The following is a 19,169-nucleotide window of genomic DNA, read 5'->3' on the forward strand; positions in this document are numbered from 1 at the left end:
TTTTCTTTCTCCCTTTTTTTTCCGAGCAAATCTCCCCACTTGGGCCCATAGGCAGGTTCTTACTTGTCAGCAGCCTGATGGGAGGGCCTTTTCTGGGGATTTAAAACCTGTCTACAGGGCCATTGGCTCTAACCTGAGCTACTTGGGGTAAATCTGAAAATCTCTTCTAAGTACGGACTATTAATCTCCATCAGCTCCACATTCTTCTAGCTTCTGAAGTGACAGAACCATCTCCTGCTGGGTTACTGACAGTCTCTTGTTTTATGAGCAAGGACACGATGGAGCCATGATGACCCCCCAGAACACACCTCTGCTTCCATAACACCCCCGCCCCGTCAGTGGATCCTCCCTCACACCTCCCTGTAAGCGAACAAACATCCTTCCCATCCTTCCGTTTCTCAACACGGCCGGCCGAGTCTTACCCGGCGCCCGGGACTGCACCTGCCGTGAATGCACCGCTTTACGATGCCTTCCCAGTTCTGACGCGAGCCCCGCGTGCCGCCCCACCCCGCGCCCCCGCCGGCTGTCCGCCTGCCGGCACCCCGAGGCTGCCCCTCGGAACCCGGCCGTCGCGGCCTCCCTCGGTCGCTCAGCTCCCGGGCCGCCTGCGGGGCTGGGGCTCCTCCTCCCGCCCGCGCCCAGAGCTGTCAGCTCCCGGACTCAAGGACCCAGGCGTGGCTCTCCTTTCTCCCGCTCAGGGCCTCACACAAGAATAAACCAACCCTGAGTGAAAAGCAAAGACGGCCCCAGCCCGCGGCCGCTGACCAGCTGGCGTCCCCTGAGGAGGGGGCCCCGCGGGCGGCGCTGGCCGGGGCGGGTGCGTTCTGCCGCGCGGCGGGAAGCCTGGAGGACGGCCATGAGCCCTCTCTCCCCGCGAGGCTAAACTGACCGCGCGACTGTCTCTAGCTCACCGACCTACCTGTTTTGAAGGAGTAATGCCAATGGCTGTTACTCCCCACACACCCAACAGCAGCATTTCAGCGTCCGGTGACTGCTCCCGGGGAATCAGGCCCACACGGCTCCCTGACCCTGCGGAGCTCAGCGTAGGCTCTGCCCCGAGCTGGGGGGACCGGGAGCCCCTGAAGCCTGCCTGGCTGAGCCTCCACAGCGACCGTGAGGAACCAGGGCCGGCGGTCAGAGCTGCGCTTCAGGCTGTGACCCTGGAGTCCCAAGGGTGTCACCAACTAACTGATGCGGGTTCCTGAGCGTCTCCAGCACCCTGCGGGCTCGGCCGACTCACAAGCAACACACAAGAAACAGCTATCCAGTCACAGAGCGCGTGGGGAAGAGTCCAAGTGCAAAGGGTGTTTTACAAACAGAAGGACGGGTGCAGAGGTAGAGGGTGTGGCGGGGACGAAGCGAGAGGGCTCAGGGCGGTGAGCAGGGCGGGGTCGGCATCCCCAGGTGCCAGGCTGGGGCCGCGGGGTGCAGGACACCTGGTGTGGTCAGGACCCAAACGGGGCTCAGGGGGTCCCAGTGCACGCACGCGGTCACCCCAAACATGAGGCACCTCCTGGACCCCTCCGGTGAGTCCTGGCCCCTTGGAGGGCGCACCACATGCTGAATGAGGACAGAGACGAATGGAAGGGCTCTGACCATGCGGGGAGCCGGGAGGGTGTGGGGCAGGGCATGCCTCCTGAGCTGGGCCTGGAAGGATAAGGCAGGACTGGTCAGAGGGGTCCTCTGTGGGCGCCCCAGCCCCATGTGAGGGCACAGGACGGGAGCCGCGGGACTGGGCCGCAGGGACGGTGGAGCAAGAGGCCGTGCCTCAGAGGGCTTGGCAGGGGCCTGGCCTGGACCCAGACAGGCAGCCAGGGCTTCTGGACAGAGGAGACACTTAAACACTTAAGTGTTGCTTCAATTAAAAAGATCACAAAAGGAATATGTTTGTGGTGACAAATAATGGTCTGAAGAAAGCAAGTAGATGACAACAAGTCCTTAAACTTGAAGTCCTCTGAAGTAGAACACAGCAATGTGGGATAAACAAGAAAGAAGCATTTAAAAAGGATAAACTACAGCACCTGATAACAGGCTTGGTAAGACTGACAGAGAACCCCCTGGGGAGGACAGAGGCCGGGGTCCCCCTGGGGAGAGCAGAGGCTGGGGTCCCCCTGGGGAGGACAGAGGCTGCGGGACCATGGTGGCCCCGGACTCGCGAGCACTGGACCTGGACTCTGCCTCTGATCCTCCTCCCACTGCTTGTTTTTCAAACCTCAGCGACCTCACTGAGACGAATGCTGGCCACGCAGCCCCCGCTGTCAGGACCCGCGCAGAGGAACGCAGCCTGGGAGCGGGAGGGCGTGCACCTCGGGGTGGGGCCGCTCCTGCTCCTGTGCCCTCTGGGTGCCAGGACAGCTCCTCACTCTGGCGACGGGGCAGCGAGCGAGCAGGAAGACACAGCCTGCTAGCGTGATCCTGCCTGAAGGTCAGGAGGAAGGCGTGCAAAGAGGCGGGCGTGGCCTCCGGGCAGAGGCACTGGGAGGACGTCCAGATGAAGGCCTGGGCCTCGCCGCCACCTCTGTACAATGTGCCGGCTCAGCGGTCTGTTGGTAATTCAACTCACCAGCCTTGGGCCCGCATGGCGACCGTGTGAAGCTGACACCCAGGCCACGCCTGGATGCTGCAGAGGCGGTAAGCATGGCCGTGTCTGCACTCACCGCCACCGTCTGGCTCAAGACTGGGGCTCTTTCCTCAGGACCCCAGGCCCCCGGGGACCAGGGGGCAGGTGGGGATGGAGGTGGGGACGCCACGCTCTCCTCACGCAGACACTGCAGGGTCATTGTTGCCCGGAGCAGTCGTCAGGGCCTGGGGCCTCTCCTGCCGTACCTGGGGCCTCCCTCTCGGAGGAACAGCCAGGTCCTGAGTCTCTCTTCACTCAGAAGCTTGTGTGGTTCCATTTCTTTCCTCTGAACCCTCCCAAGACTGCGACCCCCGCCCTTGGAAAGGCTGTGACAAAGTGAATGAGGCGCAGAGCGGTGCTCGGGTTTATGCAGAACCACTACCCCGTCGGCGAGTCACCCTCCCTCCCCTCTTCAGCAGTCAGGCCTCCCATTAGCCAGTTTGATGGCCGCTGCTCACAAAGGGGCACCTTTGCTAAACCAGCTTTGAGGCCTCTGGATCCGTCCCCCGGGAGGAGCTGGTTAATTTGGAATGTAGTCGTGTGTATGAGGCCAACACAGCCTGAGTCACCATCCGCGTGTTCTTTTTTGTAGCTGCTGTTTATTATCCCTTTCCTTTCCTCTCTGGGAGCTGTAATTCTCAATAGGCTGGAGACAGTCCGGGGTAATCTTTTCTCTGGGAATCCTGGAGAGGATGCACACGTATCCTTGGTGAACCGGTGGATTCCTTGGTTGGCCACTCTTTCCTGGTTTTCATTAGAGTGATTTCCCAAGCACTCTTTGTTCAACGTGTCTTCAAGGTGTTGGTTTTTTTTTTTGTTTTTTTTTTTGAGACATTTTAACAAACGCCATTTCCCCTGACATTTTTTAAAACATTTTATTATTTATCTGGCTGTGCTGATCTTCGGTGCTGTGCGCGGACGTTGCGTGGTTGCGGCGGGCAGGGCTCCTCACTGTGGCTGGTGGCCCCTCTTACTGGGGTGCTCAGTCGCTGGGTGCAGGCTCAGCAGCTGTGACACATGTCCTTGGTTGCTCTGCAGCATGTGGAATCTTCTTGGACCAGGGATTGAACCTCTGTCCCCTAAACTGGCAGGTGGATTCTTATCCACTCTTCCCCTGGGGAGGTCCCCAAGGTTTTTAAAAGCAGAGAGAGAGGCCTCTGTTAATTTTCCCAAGTTGGTCTATGAGTCCACTTGTGGACTGTAGCAGAACCCACTGTGAACTGTAGCAGAAATCAGGCAAATTTAATAAATGTTGATCAATGACTCTACCTTGCTTTTCAGGTTTCTCTTGAGTAATTTTCACAGACTTCTTTCATACCAACCAATACAAATAGGATTTCTGAGCCAAGCTTTCAACTTACATTTACGAGGTGACATATCTTTATAAATAGATACCTACCTCTCAATGATATCTGCCCATAAGTCAGACAGAGAGATGTGGCTTCTGAATTACACACCCTGAAGACATCCTCTCTCCTTTCGCAACGTGTGTTTGGCAGCATGGCACACACTCAGTGCTCAGCAAACCCTACTGAGCTTGAAGATGCTGACAATTACGTCTTCTTACACCTGTCTCAGGAACAGAAGTTCCAAGTCTGTCTAGATTGTATAGAGATGTTTTACCTTTGTTCCTTTAAAAATGAAGACCAAGTGTTTCCAATAAAACATGGCACTTTAAAATCAGAGAATCATGTATGTACATCTGAATAGCCCAAAACACAGTTTTCAGTTAAGGAACCCATTTCACAGCAAGATATTTCCAGGTTGTGAGCAACAACTTTTCAGCATTGCTTTGGGGTGATTGATAGGATACCCCAATAGTTTTGCATGAGTATTTATTCCTACTAGGTAAGAGAGTAAGCTTCTTGATGACACTGCTTCTATGTGGCAATGGCTTTTTTAAACTTTCCAATGTCACTTTGCCATCTTCCCATAAGCCCGGGCACTAACAAATATCTGGAACTCCACTGCCTGGAAGGTTCTGGAGAAAAGCCTTTCCAGAACATGTCACCTCTGGCAACCCTGGAATCCCTGACCTCTGATTTTCCTGTGTGCGTACTCCAGAGCTCCTGGGAGAGAGATTCTTTCTCTTAATTAATCTAGAAAACTGAGGCAAAAAAGGAGAAATGTTCTAGTTCCCAGGGGGAACTGGCAGACACGGCCTTACTGGGGCCCTCCGCTCTCCCCTAGAGGTTGCTCTAGTGGCCCCACCGCCACAGACAGTTGTTCACTTCATCCAGATGTGTCTGCTTTGTCTTGAAGAGCTCTGGCTGCATGGAGATCTCAGGCCTGACTCCTCACCACTGGCTCCGCAGCAAGACATGGCTGGACATCATCCTCACGAGCTGGCGTCTCCATCCATCTCGCCGCCTAGTGGCCCCCAGGCCCCACCTCCTCAGGTGCTTGTGGGCACCCCTCCCAGGCTGGCTGTTTGGTGCAGAACTGCCCCATTACAACAGCCATAAGGCTTGTGGGATGTTTGGAGCAATGACGTGCTCACTCCTGTGTCACTTTCCCTTTGTTTTCCCAATAAAATCTTTCCTAAAAGACATTTAAATCTAAAGACGTCTCTAAAAGGTCTTGCATAATTGTACTATAAATTAAATATTTTTCTGTCTCACTGGGAAGGAACCTTTAAGATCTAGTCCACTCTCCTTATTTTAAAGACGAGTGTCCTGACAGCCTGGGAGGAGAGGTGACAAAGCTGGTTGGGGGCAAGGCTGGCGCCAAGGCCGAGGGCTCCTGGTCCACACTGGGCAAGGCCCCCCCGCTTCCTTCGTTCCTATTTCTCTCTCCTCCTGGGCTCACCCCCCACCTCCCTGCCCTGTGCGTTGAGGCTATTTCTCAGACGACATCCTTTGGCAAATGCCACCTGGAGGGAATCCTCAAGGGAGTGACCAGAACCGGGGGGCGGGGCCTGGGAAATAATTGTCACCACTGTCACCGGCATCACTGACTCCATGGACTTGAGTTTGAGCAAGCTCTGGGAGTTCATGATGGACAGGGCAGCCTGGCGTGCTGCAGTTCATGGGGTCACAAAGAGTCGGACACGACTGAGCAACTGAACTGAACTGTCACCAGGCCAGGAGGGAGTCTTTTTTTTTTTTAAAAAACAACAAAAAACAAAACTAGAATCTATTTCCTTCTTTTTGTTTTTTTCTTCACTAGAGCCACATGTTGCTATGGGAACAAGGATGGCACTGGGAGCCCACAGCCACTCACGGGCCCGACAGAGCCTGTAAATAAATTCTGCCTCACTCCAGGCTCGGCGCTGACTGGTCCTGGAGGGCAGCTCAAGCAGCCACTTACAGACTCTCCACCCTGCTGGTGTCAGCAGGGACCCTTCTGCAGCCGGTTTCCAGGAGCCGGGAGGAATTTGCACCCTCCACCCTCCCAAAGCCTCCACTGCACAGCCTCAGCCCTGTCTGCCCACCCAGGGCCGGGATCACGTGATCCGCTCTTCAGATGAGAAAACCCATCCAAAGGGCCGTGCCCACCTGCCGCCACTGCCTCGGCTCACTGCAGCCTCACTCAGGCTCCTGTGCTTCACATCATCCCCCCGCCCCCACCCCAGGTTCAGGTGCTCTTCCTGTGGACTGATTTCTGTCTGGTGGTGAAGCTATAGCCCCTCTAGGGAAGGGCCCTTGCCTGGATTTCTCTCCTGGTTTGAGCCCAGGCTGGTGCACAAAGCCTGCCCACAGGAACCACCTGCTCCCCAATATCTAATCTGATGGCCTAGCCAGGGCAGAGCTGGGCTCTTTTCTGTGGCTTTACTATTTATTGGGTTAGCCAGAATGTTCCTTCAGGTTTTTATGTAAAAATACAAGACATTTTGCATTTTCACCAAGAACTTTTAGTGAACAACATGTTCACTGCTTTGTTCCACTACCTTCTGCCATTTTTTAGGCAACTTTATAATTCCACTTTCCCAAAACTTTTAATCTTTTTGAGCAGAGAACTGTTCCAGGTATCTTTTACAGTCTTCTAGGGAACTGAAACTTTTTCCATTAAAATAATTTTATAAAGGCCAAAATAAAGAGAAATCTGGAATGTATAGTGGATGTCCCAGCCAAGGACGCCCCAGTCAATGGTGAGTTTTTGCCTGTTCATCAAAGAAACCTGTGGTTTGCATTGTCCTAATGGAAGATAACGTGTTTCCTATTGATTAATTCTGGATGCCTTTCATCGAATGCTGGTTTCAGTTGGTTTAACTGGGACCAGTATTTGTTGGAATTAATTATGAGCTTCTTTTCTGGAAGGAGCTCGTAACAGAGGACTCTCTTCCAATCCCAACATGTACATAACTTCACCTTCTTTGGATGAAGACCGGCCTTTGGTTGGTGGTGGTTCATTTCATTTGCCCCACAAACTCTTCTGTTCCACATTATTGTACAGTATCCACTTTTCATCGCCTGTCACAATTTGTTTTAAAAATGAAATGTTTTCATTAAATAAGGTCAAGACAGTTTTTTTTTTCACTTAACTTATGTGGAACCCAAACATCAAAGCGAGGAACATAACCAAGCTGGTGCAAGTGATTTTCAACACTTGACTTGAACATTTTGAGTATGCCAGCTATCTCTCGTGGTATAACATTGATTGTTCTCAATTAATGTCTCAATTTGATTGCTATCAACTTCAACTGGTCTACTTGACCGTGGAGCATCGTCCAGCAAGAAATCTCCAGCATGAAACTTCACAAACCACGTCTGACACATTCGATCTGTCACAGCACTGTCTCCATACATTGCACAAATCCTTCCTCATGTTTCAGTTGTCTTTTTACCTTTCTTGAAATAATAGAGCATAATGTGCCAAAAATGTTGCTTTTTTCTTCCATCTTCAATATTAAAATGCTTATATAATTTTGATAAACTTTTTAAAATTCACACTGATATGACAGCTGTCACAATACTATCTAACCAAACTGTTTCAAATCAAGTTAAAGACAAATAAGCACTACTAGAGTCATGGGGAAGCCGAATGAACTTTTTTGGCCAACCCAACATTATGCCTTTTTGGGAGATAGAGCACCCTGGATGTTAAGAGCCAAACTGCTTGAAATTCAAACTCTTATAAATCACTTAACATTGCTCAGCTTTGGTTTCCTCATCAATTTATTCCTTTTCTTAGAACATTTTTTATTGTGAAAACTATGCACTAAAAGGTGCATAAAATACAAATGTGCAGCTTGTTGAGTAACTATAGAGTGAACTCCAGCCATGTAAACCACACGCAGGTCAAGAACCAGAAACACTGCTGGCACCGTATGGTCCCTTCCTGGTCTGAGCCCCTGCCCTGCTATTAAAACCACAGCCTGCCTTTAATAATAACCACTTCTTTTCTGTGTGCACAACCTTAGATGTCATAGCTTAGTTTTGCCTGTTTCTGACATTTGTACAAATGTAATCCCACTACACGGATTCTTCGGTGCTGGCTCTATCTTTGGACACGCTGTGATGTTCACCCCCATGGACCGCGGGGATGAGAAGTTGTTTCACTGAACCTTTTCCTTTATTTGGCTGCCTGACGGAGAGAGGGAGCGATGGACGGACGCAATGAATGATTCATCCACTCACTCAGGAAGGAGGTACTCTGTGCGCACACACGCCAGGCCCAAGTTAGGGCCGGGACATAAGACAAAAAAACACCGCACAGCCTCTTTCCTCAGCTACATAAATTCAACACATAACTGGAGCCCTGAGAGCTGCCTGCAGACTGTCCACCCCATCCTCACTCTCTGTTACTGACTCGACAAAGGCTTTCTTTCCTGTGGGTTCTTTGAGCAGGAACTTGGTTGTTCCATATTGTAGGAAGGAAGCTTTTCCTACAAGTCCTTTCTAGCTCTGGGGTTGCTTGTGCCCCTGAGGTCTCTACCTCCTGAAAAATCACTCCACAACCTGCTCTCCAACCAGGCTTCATCAAAGCCAAAATAAGAAACGGGTATAAGTGAAACAGGCACAAGAAGAAACAGGCTGACAGACTGACAGCCTCTTTAAGGACGGAGCCGTGTGCCTCTGCTGCTCTTCTCTGGTAGCCAGCGGAATGTGAACGAAAGGTGTGTGAGAGATGCCGCGTCAGAACCAGCACGGCTGCTGCCTGGGTACGAGAGGAAACTGCAGATCCGCCAGGATGTCTGTGGTCCTGTCCACAAGGCCGTTTCCAACCTCCTGCAGGCGGGAGAGCCCGTCTGCCTCCCAAGCAGCTCAGAGGCAGGAGCAGTCAAGGCAGGGGGGCTGGAAGGACCACACAGCTGCACTGGTGATGAGACCAGTAGGAAGTGATGGGGGAAAAGCCAGGAGACCTTTTCGGCTCTAGGCACCAGGGAGACTCAGATGAATGAAAATAACTGAAGGAGAGCGGGTCTCGGGGGGAGGGACTCGCTGACAGACAAACCCACATATGCCTGCTGTCTAGTGCTGAGCGTGAGACGAGGATGGGAAAGCCGCCTCCGAGTAGCAGAGGGAGGGGCTTGTCCAGGGGCAGAGCCAAGGAGGGGCAGGATGACAGGCTCCCTGGTGGGCAATGAAAGGAAAATGTTCTGAGACGTTGAGACATGACAAGAAAATGCTGAGCAGACAAGGAGCAAGAGGTCACTGGAACCAAGTGGCGCTCTTCGAAAGGTAAACATTAAGGGAATTTATTGACAGAAGTCGTAAATGTAGCTAAAAAATTAAATGAATTCATTGCCTGGTGCTCACAAAGGAAGATGAGAGACAGATGCCAGCAGCAGATACGCGCTTCCCAAAGGAGAGGCATGAAATGCCAAGGAAATCAGAAGCGTGTCCGGACAGGTGATCAAAAAATCTGAACGCCCTCAGCCTGCCTGGCTGCCGTCACCCGAGAGCTGGCCCTGGTGGAGGGGTCGGGGTTGGGAGTGCGGATCAGCCTGCGGCCAGATGTCGAGCCTGGTGAGGGGAGGCCGGGCTGACTAGAGCAACACAGACACGTGGCCATGTTGCACAAGAAATCCCCAAGGATTTTAGCTCTGGACCCTTCCTGTTGCCACAGCCCTGGAGTTGCCAGCAGCTACAGCCACGTACACCCGCCACCTTCCCGCCTTCTGCCTGGACAGCCTGCCCTCCTGCCGAACGCTCTTCAACGCACAGGGGTGCCAAGCCGCACCTCCCCGCCTGGCTCTGCTCCAGCACCCTCTCCGCACGGGGCAGTGCCTGCAGCAAACGGTCTTACCTGGGAGAACTGGCATGCTTCTTTTCCTGTCTGCATACACCATCTTACCTCTCATGATGGAAACCAACTCCATCTACACTTCTTGAAATTCGCACAGTCTGTGGGCTGGTAACATTCACTATCTAAAGACAGACAGGTCCTGGCTCTGAGTCAGTGAAGGCTACTGATGCCCCCTGGCAGATAAGCCAGGACAGACTGAAGAATCCTGGCCTGCCTTCCACCCGTCCTCCACTGTAAGGAAGAGGCGCCCTGACCCCTGTCTTCTCATGGCGTGGTTCTGGCTCCACGGGACTCCGGACCAGGCTTGTCTTGGACCCCTGCCTGCTTTCCCTGCTGGCTGTGCCGTCACAGTCCCCCCAGGAGTCCTGACCGACCCACCCCAGTCACCCTGCTTCCCTCACTCCTCTGACTCTGCACACCTTCCTGCCCATCTACAAGAAGGGGGATATGACGCCCAGAATCGGCATGCTGCAGTGAAGAACGCTCTCTTTGAGGTGGCGCTACATTCCCGATACTCCGTGAAATCAACTCTTGTGCCTTCTTGTTTGCTCTGAGAATGACATAGTTTATGGATCCTGCCTTATGATCTTGGTCACTGTTTGTTTTACGATTTGAGAGGTTCCCAGGTTGGCAACACCACACTGAGGTTTTTCTTCCTGATCCATAACTCACTCGATAAAGTAGCTGAGCAAGTTGCTCATCAGTCAGATACATGATGGGGTCACCAGTTAATTAGTGACCTCAGCCAACCCGTTCAAACTGGGGACTCCAGCCTCCACACTGGCGGGTCCTAAGTGGCTGGGGCTCCTTGCAGATATTGTTGTAAACTCATCAGGGAGAGGGCATCTGGCATGCCACCTGTTGAGTTCTGTAAGGGGAAATTATTCCTCTGGTCACGGAGGTGAGGGCCGTGGGGTCAAGACCTGGAAAAAGACCCTGACCTGACTTGCCCCAGTGCTTCTCAGCCTTCTCTGACTTAAGAATTCCTTTTACTGTTAAATGACAATTACAAAGTCCCATTCAGGAACTAAAGAAAACAAAATGACCTTTAAAAAAATGCACTATATAAGAAACAAGGTATTGCAAACAAAAATATTTAATTTTAGCTTCATATACTATTAAGTAAAGATACGTTCAAATTGTTTTCTAATTTAGTAATATACATGTAATTTAAGTGGTTAGAAAAATTGAGAATTATTGGTAAAATTTTAAAACTATGATGTTTTGTTTGGGGCTCAATTATCTATTAAAATACAGATTCAAAAAAAAAAATAAAATAAAATACAGATTCAAATTTATACTTCTGTTACATCTTTAAAGAAGAAAGTGTCTTTATGACCTGATGTTTAGAATTCTTTAATTTTGTGCTTTAAAAACTATCAATGGCTTTCTTTATTTTATAATTTTCATGTTTGTTTTGAAATAAAAAGGTAAGCAAAAGTTTCAGGCTTCTGTTTATAAGCTCTTCTCTGCAAGAAATATATTGTGGGCGTGTATCACTTTTATTCTAAATAAATACAAAGCAAAATGAATATATGTTATCACAATATTTTCACTGCTTAAAATGCTTTTCAAAGAACCAGAAGCACCTTGATGTGCCCTGGAGAACTCTCATCTGACAAATAATGCATGCTCCAGGGCCCACTGTGTAATGTGTGGGGCTCTCCTTCAAAAGGCAGAGAAAAAGCTTCTCCTTTTCTCCCAGGTCTCTCCTGACGTGCCCCAGGGTTTCCATCTGCTATTTGATGCTGCGCTCGCTCCAGCTCGGGGCACAGCGTCAGGTCAGGGCAGACGCTCAGGGCACCCAAGGGCCCCATCTTGTGACTCGCACGGGACCCACATCAGATCCTGACTCTCCTCACAAATGTGTGGGGTCCCACTGGGAGTGGCAGCGGTCCCAGGGCAGGCTGAGGAGGGTGCGCAGGCCCAGGCACCAGGGGTCAGGGTGGGTGCCCGAGAACCCGTCCTAGGGAGGGAGGAGGGGCTGTGGCTGGCCTGCGGGGAGCCCCTGGTGGGTGCTCTTCCCGTAAAAAGAAAATCCAAAGGTAAGATTACTAAGAATTTCAAGAGGATGCTGGAGAGCATTAAACCCCAAGCACAGAGCCCCTTCCGGTGTGGAGCTCCACGCCCAGGACACTGGTCCTGTACCGATCTGACAAAGTTTACACAGGGGTGAAACTGCAGGATGGTTACTATTTTTACGCCTTTCATTTACCTCTTGAGCTTCAACCTTACTGTAGTCTTTAACCAGCGGTCAGGCCTTCAGGGTGTGCGCTGAGCACATCTGACTGTGTAAAAGCAAGTGTGATGAGCAGACAGACCCGTGGCATGGCCACCTGCCAACTCCAACGCCTCACTGCCAGCGCTTACTCTATGCCCACCTGAGGAACAGAGGCTAAGCAATTAACTTACAGATGGATTATTTTGCACTCAAAATGGAAACAGACGCTCTTCTCACCTTTAATGGTATGAGTGGGCCCGGAGGTGGCTCTTGGGGCCCAGGGGGATGCACGCTGTTGGGGGAGGCAGTCCCAGCGGGTCTGGCACGGTCCTGGTTTGCACTCGGGTCCTGTGCTGAAGCTCACAGCGCCCTCCCTCGGGTTCTCAAGGCATTGCAGGCACTGCCCACCCCTCTCTCATCTGAAGGAACCCACTATGTCCTCCAGAGCCATTTCCAGCCAGAGAAGACAGCACGTTTGAGGTCCAGGAACCTCACCTGCCGGCCACCCTGGCCTCAGGAGCCCAAACTCGAGAGAATAACCTATCCACTCTTTCCTCATGAATACCACAGGTGAAGGGACACCCAGATGGTGTGGCCCAAAAGAACAGCTGCTGCCCCAGAAACAACGCCCAGGCCCAGGCGAGGAACGGACCAGGGAGGAAGAGGCTGGCCCGTGAACATCATGTGCAGGCCGGCGCAGGACTGGGTAGACGGACAGAGAAAACCTGCAACTGTGCATCTCGGCCGCCCCGTGGAGTTGGGGTTCCTCACACACCACACATAGGGGCCCAGGAACCCTGAGAGAGCTGGCGTCTGGGAGGGGAGAGGACTCTCCAGGTCTCTGCACAGGGGAGGAAGTGAAGCTGCAGGGGCTGGCTGCCACTTGTGGTGAACAGACACCCAGAAATGGTAACAGCTCCCCTGTGAGAGAGCGGGGCCCCTCCTTCCTGCACAGAGCAAGCTGTCTGAATGACAGGCCACTGACGGGCGGAACCAACAGCTCCAGTTCACTTGGGACGAGGTATCACCCAGAGAGCAGGAAGTACCACTGTGTCTTCACCAAAGGGGACCCTTACCTCGTTTGCTGTGTTGTGTGTTCCAACGATTCGGATGAAGGATGCTGGACGTCTTTCAAAAGTTACCGACTGCCAGGACCTGTGAGGAGAAACATAAGCACTGCTTGGTTACACCGTCCTGTGATCCTGCTGACGGCACGGACCAGCGGAGCCCAGGATGTGGAGGGGGCGGGGGTCTCCACCCACTGTGTGGAGCGGGGACAGGAGCACTCGGTGCCCCCATAATCTCGGCAGAGGAGGTGCCTGCCCTTCTGTGAAGGCTCCACATAAGCAAGCATGAGATGCAGACCCGTGCAGGTGGTGGCAAGAGCGTGGCCACACGGTGGGTGGGTGGGGGGTGTGGGGGTCAAGGTGGGCGGGGTTCATGAAGTAACAGGGCCACGATGGGGCTGCCCTCAGAGGGCTGTGGGCTGAATGGCCGCACGTGGCGGGCACAGTGACTTCCCAGGAGGGTTCTGGAGGAGGAGCTGAAGCCGGGCAGGCAGGGCAACGGCAGGCAGCTGGACCCAGCACTGCAGGTCGGGAGGGGGGCATTCACTGCCGTGCGAGCCCTGGGCTCCCATGTCTGACCCCCCACCCCATGCAAGTGGTGGTGGTACCTGGGGAAGAAAAGGCAAGTTTCTCCACTGGCCTCCCTTCAGCCCTCTTTTTCTGCTTCCCAGCGCATCCCCCAAACAGTTTAGTCTTTGGATGGGTGGGCTCAAAAGCAGCCCCAGGATTTTAAACGTCCCTCCTCACAGATGGGCAGGGGCTGGGCCGGTGGAGCAGGCCCGTCTCCCCCGAGAGGAAGTGGTCTGCTCCCGGTTCACCGCTCCCGGCTCACCGGAAGGCACGAAGCTCTCGGCACCCACGGCTGCAAACCCCGCTCCTGCTTTCATAATCAGCGCGAGGTGCTTGCGGCTGCCGCAGCCCTCCTCTGCACACATGGAGGAGCCGCCAGCTGTGGGGACGCTGTTTCCTGTAATTGTCTAATTACCAAGTAATGCTACCAAAGAAAATACATGTATTTGGGGCTTGTTTTTCCCCCTTTGCTTTCAGGTGTTCCATCTTCTCTCTCACCATGAGCCACCCACAGAGGCTGATTCACTGCTGCCTGGACACCAGGCCCCTTGAGGTCATTAAAATGTCGTTACCATCCTATGCACAAAGTCTGTGCCTCTGGAAGCAGTTTTCTGGAAACAGCATAAGAAAAATCACTCTGTCTGTAGAAAGGCTATTCATACATGAAGGTGATGCCATCTGACCATCCCCAGGGCCTGCACTCCTGGCCCGTTTTCTCAGTGTTTTGTTCCCAGACCCACACAACTCCCTTGAAAAGCCCAAGGGCCAGGGTGGGCCTGTGAGGAAGGCCCCATGGGGCTTTAACACTGGACCTGGGCTCCAACAGGCCTCGGGGTCACTTCTGCCCTAAGCACGGGGGCTGAGCACAGACGTGCGTTCTTCCTCCAGCAGGTCGGGGAAGCCAGGGGTTCACATCGCCCAGGCATCAGAACCCCATCCCACTGCCAAGGGCAATGACAGCACACACCAGAGCTGGTCCACTGCACTTCTCAGACCACCACTCCAGGAAAGGGAAACAGAGCCAGGGCAAGTGACTCAGCCAGAGACAACTATTCACTTCAGTCACTCAGTCATGGCTGACTCTTTGTGACGCCATGGACTGCAGCACGCCAGGCTTCCCTGTCCATCACTGACTCCCAGAGCTTGCTCAAACTCATGTCCATTAAGTCGGTGATGCCATTCAACCGTCTCGTCCTCTGTCGTCCCCTTCTCCTCCTGTCTTCAATCTTTCCCAGCATCATAGTCTTTTCCAATGAGTCAGTTCTTCACATCAAGTGGCCAAAGTATTGAAGCTTCAGCATCAGTCCTTCCAATGAATATTCAGGACTGATTTCCTTTAGGATTGACTGGTTTGATCACCTTGCTGTCCAAGGGCCTCTCAAGAGTCTTCTCTAACACCATAGTTCAAAAGCATCAATTCTTTGGCGCTCAGCTTTCTTTATAGTCCAGCTCTCACATCCATACATGACTACTGGAAAAACCATAGCTCTGATATTAGGTTCAGCCAGTTCCACAAAAAGGACTGCGATGGAGAGGGGGCTGGGAGTGGAGGAGACAGAGAAGACTCTCTTCTTCTTAGCTTTCTAGTCCTGTGCTTATCCAAAAAAACTGTCCAGTGCTTCTGGACAGGAAGGTAAAACCTGGCTCTCGTAAGCTCACGGTCCTCATCAACGTGCTCAGGGCTCTGAGAGTGCAGACAGGCCTGGCATCGTGCCCCTGCTCCCTGGACGACCCCACCCCCACCCTGCCCTACTGTGTGGGGTGGAGGCCGAGGACCTGAAGGGAGTGAGGGCTCACTGTGGGGAGTCCTGGGAGGAGCTGGGCCTGAACCCCACTCGTCTCCCACTGTCGCCCCCTCGGCTCCATCTCCCCTCCAGCCTCCTAGGGGCTCATGCCCTGGCCCCACCACCCTCTGTGGGGGGAGCAGGGCTGGCAGGGAGGCAGCCTGAGCAGGAGGGAGCATGCTGGAGTAACAAGATCAGAAGGCCTCAATTTAATACCAATCCTCCATTGCACCGCATTAATATCTAATCATATTAGAGTTCATTTTCACTAACACAGCCCGAGAGGTGAACAGATGATTTCATCTTCAGCAAACTGGATGACAACCCTAAGACCAAAGCATGAGCAGGAAGGGAAGCCAGTCAGGATGAGGCAATGAGCGTCTCTCCCTCCCAAGTATCGGCTTCCATTTCCTCCGAACGTCTTTAAAACTGCTCTCCACGTGCCCAGCGGGGAGTGACGAGGCGGCAGCGGGATGGCCATGGTCAAGTTGGGGCCACATGCGTAGTCACGGCGCTGCCCCGAGGAGGCTCCTGCTTCACAGAGCCAGGCGCCGCCACGGCCGCCCAGCCTCCGCAGAAGCTCGGCGCCTCTCTTACTGAGCTGCATGAAGACTCCTGCTCGCCCAGGACTCTGCATCTCCTCTGTAGGAGGCGCCACTCTCAGAGAGACAACAGAGCAACATCACCACTCAGCTCAGAGCCAAGGCTGGATGCTGGGAGGACGTGTTTGAACAGGAACTACCAGTGTCAAAAAATACGTGCAGCCTTTGGTCTGAGCACTTACCCCAAACAGAAAAACCCACACAGGAGTGAAGTCCCAGCCCTGGCACTTGCCAGCTCTGCAGTGGACAAATCACAACCCCTTGCTGAGCTGTAGTTTCCTCATGTGTTCAGTGCTGATGGAAATAATACCTCACTCTCCATCACAAAAATGCACCTAGAATGTGGTCCCAATTATGTTAAAGTGTAAATATCTATGCACATATGTATTCTAAGACAGACGTCTACAAGCATGTTTGCCAAAATGTTGTTTGGATGGAAGAACTTCAAGAGACATTAGTTGTACTTCTGCACTCTTTGTACTAGTTTGGTAGAATGTATATCAGAAAAAAGTTTCTAGCTTGCCTACTATCCAAGCCTTTAACACAGATCACGTAATGTGAAGCAAGTGAAAATGCCAGCGCTGGATTATTATGTAAAATGTTTCCGGTTGAGAGACTCACTGGGTGACAGACAGCAGGCTTTAATCACGGCCTTCCGTGAACCACAGGGAGGATGGCAAAGTGGCTGAGGGCATGGGCTGTGGGGCCAGGCTCCTGGGTTTGAACTTTTAGCCAGCTCTGTGACCTCAGACAAGCTACTTAACTTTCCTAGGCTTCAGTCTCCTCTCTGTAAAATGAGGATAATAAACATAACTATCTAAATGTTTGTGTGTGTAAAGATTAAACACATTAACAAATGTCAAACACCTAGAACAGTACAGGCACACGCTAGGTTCTAAGAGAAAGAGCTGATATTGTTATTACTACTGTAATTACCTGCCAGCCACATAAACCTGGACAAGACACGCCGCTTCCCAGGGACCCCCCTGAGTCACCGAGTTTGCTGGTGGTGGTTTAGTGACCACTGCAGAGATTCCCACCGCACTCCATCAGGACCCATCATACCCATTATTTGGAGGCAGACAAGGTAGCTGGGCTTTGAAGGAATGAAGCAAGTATGTGGTGAAAGCACTCGAGGCTGGTACCTGCTAGGTGCTATGGGAAACATGCACGATGGAGTGCTGCCCTGATGAAGTTTACCATCTCTCTGGGGAGGTCAGTGGTCCTTTCATAATCAGAGGACAACACAAACCGTACTACGGTCCCAACTCATAACCTGGTGGTGTTCCAAAACCTTCCTGGTAATTGGCTGTTTAAAGTTTGGAAGCAGTTTTTTCAGAGAAATAAAGCCATACATTCTGATTGAGTTCCAAGACCCACCCATAAAACTCACTTTAACCCATAATGAGGCTGAAATATTATGTATATGAAGTTTAAAAAAGGAAGGAAAAAATGTTGTTGTTGCCATAGTAGTAATTAAACAAGCCAGAAAAACAAGTGATTTAAAACAGTCTCTTTAAAGCTGCTGCCTGAGGAATGAGGATTAAATACTATAACGCATATAAAATCCTGGGGCTGTCACTGAAATATGGTAGGTAGTCTGTTAACAAGAAGAGTGAAAAAGTGGGTCAAGAACTGTCATCCTGAAAGGTTCTTCTGACTGCAGACCATGGTGTGGTTTACAGGGGGCTTCACAGTCGCTCTGCACATGTTATTCACGAAAACTGTACATGCTCGTAAATGTGCTGTGATTATGCTGAATTCATGAGAGCGGCTGTCTCTCAGGAGAGGGTGAGGAGTGGGCTCTGCTGATGGGGAACAAAGGACACTTCAACACCAATTGCAAAGTTTCATTTCTTTGATGAAAATAAAAAGACAAAGTGTATGTGAAAAATATTAACTACAGTCAATTCCAGGGGTGAGTATGAGAATGAATGTTATAATAGTTTTTATTCTTTTCTGCATTTTAAATAGTTCTTGAAATAAAAAGAAAGGAAGGAAGGAAGGGATTAAAATGGTGTCTGTGTTTAATGTGAGAAAGAATTAGCCAGAGGTGAAATTAACCAAATTGGGAATATAAAAATTAGGGGGAAAGTGGCATCAGTTCCTCCGGGGGGTGTGCCGGGTCTCTGGACAGAAGACCAGAGTGTCTTTGTCCAAAGCAAGCAGAGGACAGGGAGCTGCCAGATGGGAGAGGAGGATGCCAGTGGTGAGAGCGGGGTTTGTGAGGGCGGCTCTAGGTACCACACAGGCCCAAAGGGCTCAGCCGAGACTGCCTTTGCATCCTCAGCCTTGTCCTGTCTTCTCTGGGGATCCTGCAGATCCTACGCCAAGGGTGCCTGGTCTTTTCAGCTCTGAAAAGTTATGTGATTTTGCCACTTGTGCTATAATGAGAAAGCAAATGTCAGAATTTTTCTGTAGCAGAACTGGTGGACACTGGGGAGAGGGCCAGGAGTGTTTGGCCGGGGCCAGACTGGCAGTTAAACACGGCAAATTGACTATGTGGGTTAACCTTTGCTCCCTTCACTAAAAGGGCAGTTAGGAAATTCCATGTATGTTTCATATCACATATATGTGTTGTAATACACACACACACACACACACACACACGAGCATAAAATAAGCACAAAGAAAGCACGAAAGATGTCACCATCTTTCTTTGACAACACCCCAGAGAGAAACACCCAGAAAGCAAGTGGATTCACACTGCAGGCCTCTGAAAGGCTCATGTCCTGAGTCACCAGCCACTGCTGAAGGTGGGGGCAGGCAGGGGGCTGGCAGAAAACAGGTAAACGGAAAAGGTGGGCCCCTTTTCTTCTTCCTGCACAGCGGAGATGAGCCCTTTTCCACCTCAGCAGGAGATGGCGGTTTCCCCCTGGAGTCCTTTAACAGAGCGGGTCTAGACTGGGACGCCAGGCACAGCAGAGGGTGGGCCCTCCAGGGGCTGAGCGCAAGGAATACACAGGAGTGAACACCCCAGGCGGCATGACTTCCAGCCCCCTTCCCACTTGTGGCTTTCAGGTCACAGTGATTCAGGCTTAACCTGCAGGCAGGGGACTGAAGGATCCCTGAGACTCTGACCAGCCCAAGAGGAAAGAGCGAGAAATACTGACC

The 19,169-nt window shown here is 51.8% G+C and overlaps 1 protein-coding gene across 1 annotated transcript in view; it reads right to left on the reverse strand.

The window, feature by feature from the left end:
* Positions 1-19,169, reverse strand: part of BTBD9 (BTB domain containing 9) — a 398,742-nt gene that overhangs the window by 5,899 nt on the left and 373,674 nt on the right. The window contains exon 10 of the mRNA XM_065913307.1: positions 13,109-13,187. Within this exon, the coding sequence (XP_065769379.1) occupies positions 13,109-13,187 (79 nt within the window). The remainder of the gene's footprint in view (positions 1-13,108; positions 13,188-19,169) is intronic.

The sequence above is a fragment of the Muntiacus reevesi genome, chromosome 20 (genome assembly GCF_963930625.1).
Source record: "Muntiacus reevesi chromosome 20, mMunRee1.1, whole genome shotgun sequence".
Taxonomy (NCBI): Eukaryota; Metazoa; Chordata; class Mammalia; order Artiodactyla; family Cervidae; genus Muntiacus; species Muntiacus reevesi.